Genomic DNA, 12,233 nt, shown 5'->3' with positions numbered 1-12,233 from the left:
ATATATTGTAAAGCCTTAGTTTCTTTTATCAGATTGGCAGGTTAAACTAATGACCATGCTTATTGTTGTGACCTCTTAAGTTCTTTTTGATCTATGTTATGCATTATTCTGTCCTTGCTATTTTATTTACCAGATTATTTAAACAGGTGACTAATTTTTGTCCACAGAAGCAAAACTGCCCTCATTTAATTTGGTTTCTGAGCTCTAGGAAAATGTATAGCTAGTTTTTGTTTGTAGTGATGTATGTGATTCCTGGATTTCAGCCACCAAGATGGTGTCCTCATATGCTGGAGGAAGGGGCAGCTATTTTAGGGAGAAAGTTGAGATATTTATTTTTTAACATCTCCATTGCCCTTTAACTTTTTTTTTTTAGGAAGACCTATTGTTGGATTTTACTTTTAATGAAACATGCCATTTCTATTCAAAGAGAAATTGATGTAGGAAAGAGGATCCCTGTCTGAAAGTGCTGAACCTTGGGAGCACATAGTATGTTGGTTGCCTTGCTTTTAGGATGTCTTTGGTAGCTCATTTTTACCTCTCCCCAGCGTCCCCGTTCCCCCAAGTATATGCTTATTTTTAGAGAGTTCTGTAGTGAACTGTTTGTTCTCCAGCAGTGTGGCTCTATAATATATGGGAGAGGAGACAATTACTTGTTTTTCAAAAGGAACTATAGTAATAATAATTGAGCCACACTTTCCCTCCCTCCTGTCCTACTAGAAGTAGTAATGGAAATATTACTAGAATGGAAATGATTTCATTTGATTAGAAATATTTGAATGATCAAGGCAGTTATTGCTTTCGTTGTATCTGTTTCCTTCAGACAATTATTACGGTAAGTTAACCAAAGAGGTGATTTATAAAATGGTACTAGACCCATCCTTTACAACTAGACTCCCCTCACTTTCACCCTAATTACTCCCATTCTGTCAATAGGAAAGGGAGTCTAGGTTACATACTTGGGAACCAGAAAAAGTATAAATTAAAGTATTGCTTGCCCTACTCTTGTCTGATACCCAAAAAATATGGGTGCTAGCCAGTTTTGGAAACTTTGTGGTCATACTCAGATGTTTTGTAATAGAATAGTATGCTTAGCTGCAGTCAGATTCTACCTACAGACAAGCAAATTCTTAATCAGTATGCATCTTACTAAGGGATATTACTTTGTGTGTTTTTTATCTTTAAATAGGCTAACCGACCTCCTGCAAAACTCAATCTGTTAACTTGCCAAGTGAAAACAAACCCAGAGGAGAAAAAATGTTTTGACCTCATATCACGTAGGTTTGTTGTTTAGTTCCTTAGGTCTTTACCTCTAGTAAACGTCCAAGGTTCAAAGATTGTTTCAGAAAATGTATTAATAATCAGATTTAAAATATTAGTTTAATATATGTGCAATATGTTACCATTATGACATTCCCTCTTTAAAACTCTTTGCCTTTCATCTGTTTCTCATAATGTTTCTTACCAAACTTGTTCATTCGCAAAACTATTCATGTTTAAACATGGGCTTGTTCCTTCCTTTCACATGATCTTACATCATCCTTCAGTGGGGTCACAGTGCTGAAGCAGTAACAACTACAGTGTTTCCAAGATCAGTTATGATGTCCTAATTGCAGAGTAATTACTTCCATACAGCTTTATCCCATTGAAATGTTCATTTTCTGTTTTTATATAAACATAACAAAGAACGAACCATAACATAGTAAAACCTTTTTCCAGGATGGGAAGGAGGGGGAACCTAAAACAGACGCACATGTTCCAAATGGAATGGCCGACATAATGGAATGATCCACTGTAGAGTTTCAACTTTTATGCCTAGAATGGATGTAACTTTTCAGATATATTAAGACTAAATCTTGTAGGCCAGTATCTCTGTTGCCTTCCTCAAAATAAAAATATACTGTAATCTGTACGGTGTTACACTTGAATAATTCAAGGCCAGGGTCTTGTTTATTTGAATAACTATCCTGTCTACCAGTAACCAAAGCTATTAACCTCTCCACAAGTAGGTGCACCTTAATAACTTCATAATAAAAATAAGGTGTTTTTATTTTATTTTTAAACCCAGTTGTTACCCGCTAGAAACCCTAATCGTGCAATTATATTTTTTGCTTTTGGAAACCTGTGGATTATTTTACACCAATGTGTGTCCTCTACTCCTATTTTTAAGATTTTGAATAAAAGAGTCATGTTTAACTACTTTACAAATAATCAGTCTAGACGTAGCTACATACATGGGGTAGGTCTGATTCTGCAATTTAGTCATGTGAGTAGATTCCTGTTTCCCTGCAGAGCTCCATTGATTTCAAGTCAGTGGGGCTTTGCAGGCACTCAGAGTTCTGCTCACACAGAATTAATTGCAAGATAAGGGACTTTGTTTGCTAACATTAAAAATTTTATCAAAAAGTCACACACGCTTTTTTTTTTTTTACCTTAATATTTAACTAAATTCTGGCATCAGTGGGTAAAATTTCCAGAAGTGCCTATGCGATTTTGCAGCCTAGTCCCACTTTCAAAAGTGACTTTAGCATATAGGAACCTAAGTCCCATTGACTTTCAGTGGGGCTTAATTTCCTAAATCATGCAAGGACTTCAGAAAATTCTACCTTGTACTGTTATTTGTTTTGATGTACAATTTATGAATTATAATGATAATTTGCTTCACTCTTCAATAAACACTGCACCCTTCTACACCTATGCTCCTATGTCTTTCTCTTTTCTTTCCTTCTACTCTGCCTTTTAGAGTCTCTTTATTTTTCACTCTCTTTCCAAAGCTGTATTTGCTGGTTGGCAGTGGGTTTCAACAGCACTTACTGAACATAGCACTGGCTTGGTTTTTTTTCTTTCAATTTAAAAAAAACACACACACACACACAAAAGATTTGGAATTTTAAATTCAATCTTTCTTATTTGGCTTTTTAAGTAAAAAACCAAATGTGCCGAAGTGCTTATCTTGGGGCAGAGGCATAGCCTCAAACATGATTCCATCTCCTTTTTCCCTCCTTCACTTGGTATCCACTCTCCATAACTTTAGCAACATCCTTGACCCTGAACTTTGTCTCCATATCATTTGCTTGCAAAACTGCGTATCACCACTTCTTCACCACAGCCCAATCATGTCACTGCCTCGACTCAACTATTGATGTCATCATTTATATTTTAATCTCCTCTCACCATATCTGTTGCAACTCCCTTCGCTGGGATTCCCAAGTCCCACTTCATCTGCTCTCAGCATATGCAGACTATTGCTGCGGACCTTCTCACGTGTACAGAGAAGAGTAATCACCTCACAGTTTCCACTGTTTCTTTTTTATATTAGGATCCAGTTACAAAAAATGCCCTCTTTGTTGTTAAAACCCTCTGCAGACTTGCTCCAGCCTACTTTTCAAATCTAGCACCTCTCTTTCTACCCTGTTTCTCACTAGGTTCTGGCTTCCTTTCTGTTCCTTCACACAATCTCTCCATTCTTGGCATGAGAGCCTTCTCTACAGTTTCTCTCCTCTGGAACAGCTTTTTCCTTATCTCTCTGCCTTGATGACTTTGCAACTCATGTAAATGACAGATGAAACCCTCTTTTTCCTGTTTCTTGCTTTATTTTACATAATTCATCTTCTCCTTTAGCTGTTTTTTTTGTTTGCATTAATTCTATATTCTATATTACTTGTATTTCTTTTCCAGAGACTTAGTCTATTGTAAATTTGTTATTATAGAATTATGGTAACGATGTTATAGTTATTGAAGCAGAGGGAAGTCCTTCATATCTGATTTTTAAAAATATTTGCCGTTAGGTTGAAATTACTAATATTTGCTCTTAGAGCAGAGGTAAACTTTTGTGTGTGTGCCTGAAAACTTTAATAAATGTTCATTGGGCCATTTTTGAGTTACCAAGGTAAGAGAACTCACTTATAAAATTTGCAGATCCTTTTTATGTGCTCAGATGACTCAAAAACATAAATTTGTTTTTTTATTTGTTTCCCATGGAAAAATTGATTGGACTTGTCTTCCCTGAGGACGTGTACTGTATATATCTTTGAAAAAGTTATTATTTTATCCTGTGGCTTGTATGGTAAAGGCACAACTTCTAAATAATGAAGTCAGCTCCTAAAGGAAGACAGCTGCTATTTTTAAAACTGCAATATGAAGGTTTAGTGAGGATGGCTTCTAAACAAAGATGTAAATGTGTAATGTACATAATATGGGAGAAATTCACCCCTATCCAGAAGGTCTGTTGAACCACTTAAGACCTCCACACAGCGGTGAATGTCACCTAAATGTGATTTTTTCCCCCCCATCCAATTACTGCCTTTCCAACGGTGAGAAAAGAGAGGTCAATAGTCAATTACTAAGCAAATTATACAATTTCTGAGACCATATCTATATATTCAATATTCAATATTGGGTCAATCTATATTGTTATGCAGATGACAGAACCTATCACTTTCAAGCAGAAGATGAACAAGAGTGTCAAATGTGAGTTACTTCGCTACTTTTGTTTCTGGTGTTGATATTCTACTGTTACTTTTCGTTAAACTTTAGATGCTTATAAAATTTTAAACAGCAAAATATTGCTATTGGTTTTAGATGGACATCTGTGCTACAGAACAGCAAAGAAGAAGCTTTAAATAATGCATTCAAAGGTGATGATAACACAGGAGAAAATAATATTGTCCAAGAGCTGACAAAAGAAATTATATCGGAGGTTCAGAGGATGACAGGAAATGATGTGTGTTGTGACTGTGGAGCGCAAGGTGACTAAATTAAAGTATTTCTAATTGGTAAAATTATATTTCTATTAAGAGTGTTTAAACTGTTGATTTATATTGTTCCTTTTTCTCTTAAATGCAATTAACCATCTAGCAGAATATGCTAACAGCGTGATTGCAGAAATTCATTAAGATAGATTTGCTATATCCTATTGTCCATTTTAAAAAAAAGTATCAGTAAGCTTTTTGCCTTTCTCCTACAGATTTTGGTAATTAGCCAGGCTTATGTTACTTTTGATGCAGTAATTGCAATATCAGATATTATCATTGAGCCCTCCATTATATAATTTAAACTTTACTGTAAATTCAGTAAAAGTGGAAGTCATACTAGGATATTACAAATGTTCTGTGAATAATTTTTGTTACTATTTATTTTTTAATTGTTTTGCTTGACTTTGAGAACTGGCTGATTCTGATACTATACACTCATTTGAAAACAGTGCAGCTGCTTGACTGTGCTTTGCAGTGTGTAATTTTCACTCTTGGTTCGTATTGTTGATCAGTGAAATTCTGTTCTAATCCTTTTAAAATTAGTTTTTAATTACTGCTGTTGCCCACTTTCTCCTATATGACAAAATCACTAAAGGAAGTAGTGCTTCTGAGCTGTCACTTCAGCTGAAAACACTAGACCTTGTTTTTCTCTTGGTTTCACTGCTCTGAATCAGTAGTAACTCTGTTAAGTAATTCGTTAGTTTGGTGTATAACTGGTATGAGAAGAGTCAGTCCTACTGAAAGGAATAGTTCAGTGGAGCTGGGGTCAAACATTGTTTTAAAAAGTTACACAACTGTTTAGATCTTAAAAATGGATGATTTTCATTTGAAGGGTGGGGAATAGAAGAAAGGGAGAATGTTGTGGAGAGATAATGAGTAGTAGGTAGAGAGAGACTCCTTAATATCTCTGAAATGTTTTCTTGAGGATCCTTTGTGTCATGATGGAGTATATACTTTTCATGTTACTGCTGTTGCCCTTAGACTAAAATATATACTCAGAAAACAAAAATAGGTAACATTATTATTTATATATATATTTATATTATATTTATACACAACCACAGGCCCTAATCTGGAGTTTTCTCCCATAATATTGGTACTGTACAAATACAGTCCTCAATCCTGCAAAGACTGAGGCACATGAGTAACTGTATACAAAAGAGCCATCCCATTAAGGGGCCATAGAGATAGACAGAGTTCCCTTCCTAAGGAATTTAACATCTAAAGCTCACATTTTGACTTCTTTCATCATAAAAGATCTGGTTCAGATTTGCCAGCAGATTAAATTTAAAGGCATAAATATTGAAATCCTTAAATGTACACACAGGAATTTTATGTTCGTAGAACTTCATTTCCATATTATTAATCTTTACAGGGCAATCGTTACCTAACAAAACTTTAGTTCTATGCTTTTTTTCTTTGCTTCAGATCCTACCTGGCTTTCAACAAATCTGGGAATTCTGACTTGTATTGAATGTTCAGGAATCCATAGAGAACTTGGTGTTCACTACTCCAGAATGCAGTCACTCACGTTAGATGTGCTGGGAACATCTGAACTTTTGGTAAATGTTTTTATTAATTTATAAAATCTGAAGAAGATAGTGAGCGAGTTCCACTCCATGCATATTTTCATCATTTGAATTATATTCTTTCAGGCTTTGAAAATACCTCTGGATAAATACAAGCAAGAAATCTTCCTTTCTCAAATTAAAGTTCACTGGAAAACATTGTATTACTGAAGAAACTGTTTAGAAATTCTGGTATTAGAATTTGTATTAATAAGAGTGATTATATTTGGTGTTTAAGGGGGCTGTCTTTACAGTAAGTTCCTTTTAAAAAGAATACAACTATATGGCGGTTAAATAGTGCCTTTCATGTGAGGAATTCAAGTACTTCTTCACTGTTTACCTCTTACCTTACGTTACATCTTTCAGCAGAGAATTTCAAAGTGTTTTTCAAAGTTCAAGAAAACCCATTGAAGTTAACTTCAGTGGGCATTGGATCAGGAACTTAATTGTGAAGACAGCTCTTGAGGGAAGGAACGGTATTGTCTCAATTTTAGAGATGGGTAAAATGAGACCCAAAGATGTTGTGTAACTTGTTCAAGGTCACATAGGCAGTCACAGAACTAGGACTAAAACCCCAAAATCCTGATTTCCGTTTATCTTGTTCCTGACTGCACAGTGCTTATGGCTAGCTACTGAACATATCTGTTTGAAACATAGGTATTTATTTTTAACAGCTTGCCAAGAATATTGGGAATGCTGGTTTCAATGAAATTATGGAATTTTGTCTGCCAGCCGATGAGACAGTCAAACCTAATCCAAGCAGTGATATGTAAGTATAGATCCATTACTTGTTGAAAACAGGAAGTATTTAAATTGGCATCAGAAATGTCTTTTTTGCTGCTTAATGTGTTTCTCCACTCCATGTTGGGTGACTGTTTGATTTTCATCACAAATGTGGCAAAACCCTTTTTTTGGTGCCTTAATGATAAGTAAAGTATATGTTCACGTCATTTCCCCCTACCTCTGATTCTTCAGTAGGGAAGGTTATGTGTTAGTAAGTCCCTCCATTTTACCTTACGAGTTATGGACAAACTCACACTGACTGATGTGGATGTTGAAGTCCTCGGGCACGGCTATAGTAGGAGACCAAGGATTGAAGTCCATGTCCTCTCCTACACTGTTAAAGACAAAAAGAAACTAAAATGAAGAACAGCCTGCTGAGAGTCACTGAGCATCCTCAGTACCCAATCACTTCAACTGAAGGGCTCAGTACCTCGCAGAATCAGGCTCCTAAAGTCCCAGCTGCTCCCCCATCCCCTTCCCTACTGCATGAACTCAGAGAGAGAAAAATTGTCCCCAGGTGAAGTGAGCTCCCAGAGAGTCAGAAACTGCCCTGGCTCAGCAGTATGATATCAGGGAGTGCTACCCACCTGGCTCTTCTCTGTTGCCCACCATTTCTTTAGTTTGGTCCTGTAAGGAAGGTTCAACTTAACAGAAAACAAATCCAAAAACAAAGCTGTTTTTTCATATTAATGACTCATAGCTATGAAAATCATTTGCACTATCATCTGTTTAAAGGATAGGAAATAAATCTGTGTGATACAGCTCATCTGCCCAACTAAATCTCCTGGGATATGTACAAAATAACAGTCTGCAAAAATACCACATAGTCTTTTTAGATGGGTGGCACAAATAAAAAGATGTGTTGAATTAAAAGAAACTTTTAACAAAACACTTCATATGAATCTGACTTTACATGTGAATTCTAATTGAAATTGTTACCCACCAACAGTTAAGAATGTGGATTCAACAGTTGTACTAAAAATAACATTGTGAGGAACTTTAAAATGAATCGGAGAGGCTAAGCACTGTGAAAGAAAGGGGAAGGGTTAAACAAAATGAAATTCTGTCTAAGAAGGACTAGAGAAGATTTTGAAGCATACAAGCTTCCTGCTCCTTTGACAGCCTGATAGACAATGAAAAAATTAAAACCAGGAGAACAAGCTTTGAACAAAGCATACTTGCTCTGATTGCCATCGCTCTTTCAGTAATCTGTAACAGAGCATATATTAAATGTTTCATGACAGCAGATTTTAAAAACAATTCAAACTTAATAATGTAAAACAATAGAGTAGAAGCATAGAAGTGCTTACATTTGGTGCAGTTTTCATGTGTATTTGACTAAGTATTTGAATATCACATTCCCTGTTCTTTAGATGTCTTCTCAGGAGCTGGTAATATTGTAATACTGACCGCTTCATTTAGATTTTAATTTATACAATATATTCATAGACTAACTTAAAGTGGAAGAAAAAGAAAGAGGAGACAGTTTCCAAACATTGAAAGAATAATTACCTTCATTTTCAGTGACTCCATCCTGTATATCTACTCTGATTTGTCTAATCTATCAATTTTTAATACACCCATTAGTATACTATCTAAGGCTTAAATTGTGGCTTTGCCACAAGCTCCCTGTGTATAGGGTAGTATATATCTGCACCACCTCAAGACCACAACAGGTAAGGAATTATACCTCCAAGAGATACAGTTCATTCAATGTGCCCAAGGTCCCAGGTGGTCCACGCTGAGATTGCTCAGTTAGGGCAAACTGCAAAGAGTGGGACAGACAGTCACCAAAACTGGTGGTTATTTTCTAATACTTAGATTCACCAAGCCAGCAACAAAACAGCTTCCACAATACCTTACTGGTTACCCAGAAGCCAAAAACACAGTTCCCTTAAAGCAACCCAGCCTACGGGCTTCCTCCCAGACAGCCAACTCAAATATGATGAAGATTACTGAAATCTGGTTCATTATATAAATAATTTTATCAATCCCAAAGGATCAGACACATTACCATCCGTATTAATGAATATTTCAGATCTTACCCAATTCTTATCAACTAAACTAAAATTTATTAAAAAATAAAAGAGAGAGAGTATTGGTTAAAAGATCATTATACATACAGACATATTCGGAGTTCTTAGGTCAGTTTCATAGTAGAGATGGTAGCATTGCAGAGAGTTCTTTCAGAATCAGTCCATAGGTTCAGTCCAACGTGCAGTATCAAGGTGATCCAGAATGGAGCTGGAGACCTCAGTCTTTCGGCTCAAACTTCCCCTGATAAAGCTTAAGCAGATCTGAGTTGAAAGGATCGGATCCCAAGAGTTGTTTTTATAGTTTTCTGGCAAGCTATGATAGTCTCTTGACAGCAAGAGTTCCTTGGGTGAAGAATAGTATCTTTGAAGTAGAATTACTTATTTCCTATGTATACACAGGTAACTAGTTTAGTTTATAAGCTCCGTACAAACCTAGAACAAAAAGATGGTCCCTGCTTACAATCTAAGTATAAGACAAGAAGTGACAGTTAGGGAAGTACAAGTAACCAGTGTGACAATATTGGTCAGCATGCATACCAATAGCTCCAAGGCGCCACCCATTCCCTGCCTATATGTTCTGGATAAGGGAAGTAGAGGGCATACAGAACCTGCTTACTGTTATGAATCTGGATCCAAGGTCTGGGTAGTATGTGCAGGGGTGTAAGGAAGGTTTCTTGTACCCCTGCACAAGCAACTAGTATAAACAAGCTAGCTTGGTGCATGTTACATAGTGTTAGTGTCAGCAAACCAAAATATGAAGCTTTGAGGTGACTCTCAAGCATAAATCTGGTATAATCATGAGCGCAGTTTCACATCAGGGTTTTAGAAGAGACAAAATTGTTGCCAAATGTCAGTGTTTTTCTATATCACTGAGGATATTGGATGTTCAGTTCATCATAGCTTTAATACAGTAGAATCTCAGAGTTACGGACTCTTCGGGAATGGAGGTTGTCTGTAACTCTGAAATATTCATAACTCTGAACAAAGCTCAGTTCAGGCTCCAGCAGCTGACACTCCAGGCCAGGCTTCAGCAGCAGCTGAGCGTCCTACTCAGCACTGGCATGAGTTTGCAAACTTGTCCCCTTCCCGGCAGAGGGGTGTGTGTGTGTGTGATAAAATAGTGTGTCCCCCTCCTGGGGGTAAAAGCACATCCCCCTCCCGGTCTCCTGCTCTGCACCCCCTAGCTAACGGTAAGGGGCTGCCCTGCTGTTGGGGTGGGGACAGGCAGCCCAGATGTGCCTACCTTTAAGATGCAATACAGGAACAGTATCATATTTGCTGTTTGCAAGGGGGGGGGGCGTGTCTTTGCTGCTACCTGATTGGTTACTTCCGGTTTCACATGGTGTCCGGTTGACCGGTCAGTCTGGTGGTCGTATCTTTGAGGTTCTACTGTATTTGTATTTTACACTGGACGTATAAAACAAACTGCATGTCATATATATGTATGTGAGAATAGGGAAGTATCACAATGTATGTGAAACAACCCTTCCCCAGAGTAGAGATTGTGTTTAAAATATTTTTGCCTGTTTATGTATGTGTGTCTGTAGAGATCCTGTTAAAAGTTTTAAAAGTAAATTATATTCAATTTCAGGAATGCAAGAAAAGATTATATTACGGCCAAGTATATTGAGAGAAAATATTCAAGGAAGAAACATGTTGACAATGCAGCTAAACTGCATAGTCTCTGCGAAGCAGTCAAAGCAAGAGACATTTTTGGATTGGTTCAAGTATATGCTGATGGTGTGGATCTGACTGAAAAAATTCCACTTGCCAATGGACATGTAAGAGTGGCAAATTTTCCTATCCAGTATTTTAGTAAGAGATGCAGCATGTTTTTATTAACGAAAGTGACAACAAATAATTTTTGAGTAACTCACATAAGTCCTTGTTGTTGTAAGATGTTTTGTAATAGCAAAAGAAGAGAGCAAATGAATTTAACCAAAATTGAAATCATTCTTAATTTATTTTCATGATTTAAAATACACTATTTAAAAACAACTCAAGTCTGTTTTCTGTTTTATTTTAACCAGTTTTATTTGTCTTTTGCGGGGCGGGAGGGGGAGTTTCTACACACGAATATCTTTCAATATAGCATGTGTAAGGATATTGAAAATTTAACATTTGGATTCATCTGACTGACGTGCTAGTAGAGTTTCATTATTAGAATTGAAAATCAGTTTTTCTGGGATTATTTGGTCTTCCACATTTGTTCTTGTAATCTTCTTAGGAAGAGATCTGATAATTGGACTGTTCAGAAAGTAGCCTGTAGTGCTAATGTTGCTAAAAGCAACATTAATTGACTGAAAAGCCACATAGAAGAATTGGAACATTTAAAAAAAAAAACAAAACTCATTTTTTGTGCTTGATAACTTCAAGCTTTTCTCAAAACACATTTGTAATTCTGGTTGCGGGGTGGGGGTTTAAATCAGAGCTTTCCAGTTTGATAAGAAGAAAGAGATAACTAGACTTCAGGCTCAAAAATAGATTCCTTTATTGTTACTAGAAAGAACTCTCCAAGTATTTTATACAGCTGTGAGGGACTTTTGTTTGTGTTCTTAGTTTTGTTTCAGTTAAGTTTTAAATCTGAACAGTTAGCTGGACAGCCTTTCTGGATATTAAACACAGCAAGTATCCCCCTTTGTAAAAGCCCATATCCAGAATTAATTCACCCTTTAGGACTCAATTCAGCAAAGCATTTATGCACATGCTTAAGTCCCAGTAACTTCAATGAGACTTTAAGTGCCTTGCTGAAGAGAGGGTGGATGAACGGGGGCCATAGCTTTTAAAACTACAGCTGGATTTTCCCACGGCAGGTTGGCACTCCTGTATGTACATTAACTCTTTTAGGTTTATGGAGTTGGCAGCTTGGTGTAGTGTAACTAAGCCTGGTTATAGAGTTAAAAGAAACACATACACAGTGGTATGAAGGCCAGAAGTAGTAAATGCTGTCTTTTGCCATTTTCACTTGATTTTAGATTCTTTTAATAGATTTAATTTGAATGCCAGAATGTACCATTAGATCATCTAGTCTGACCCTCTGTATATCACAGAGCATTAAATTTCACTCCAATAACTCTTTTTATTAAGCTCAGTAA

The 12,233-nt window shown here is 36.5% G+C and overlaps 1 protein-coding gene across 3 annotated transcripts in view; it reads left to right on the top strand.

The window, feature by feature from the left end:
• ASAP2 (ArfGAP with SH3 domain, ankyrin repeat and PH domain 2) overlaps positions 1 to 12,233 on the top strand; it is a 168,161-nt gene that overhangs the window by 116,937 nt on the left and 38,991 nt on the right. For all 3 annotated transcript variants that reach the window (XM_073336056.1, XM_073336057.1, XM_073336058.1), the window contains 6 exons: positions 1,187 to 1,274; positions 4,419 to 4,467; positions 4,579 to 4,745; positions 6,180 to 6,313; positions 6,994 to 7,088; positions 10,730 to 10,919. In XM_073336056.1, the coding sequence (XP_073192157.1) occupies positions 1,187 to 1,274; positions 4,419 to 4,467; positions 4,579 to 4,745; positions 6,180 to 6,313; positions 6,994 to 7,088; positions 10,730 to 10,919 (723 nt within the window). The remainder of the gene's footprint in view (positions 1 to 1,186; positions 1,275 to 4,418; positions 4,468 to 4,578; positions 4,746 to 6,179; positions 6,314 to 6,993; positions 7,089 to 10,729; positions 10,920 to 12,233) is intronic.

Source organism: Lepidochelys kempii, chromosome 3 (genome assembly GCF_965140265.1).
Source record: "Lepidochelys kempii isolate rLepKem1 chromosome 3, rLepKem1.hap2, whole genome shotgun sequence".
In the NCBI taxonomy this organism is placed as follows: domain Eukaryota; kingdom Metazoa; phylum Chordata; order Testudines; family Cheloniidae; genus Lepidochelys; species Lepidochelys kempii.
Note: the sequence above shows the minus strand (reverse complement) of the source record. Positions and strands in the feature narration are given on the sequence as shown.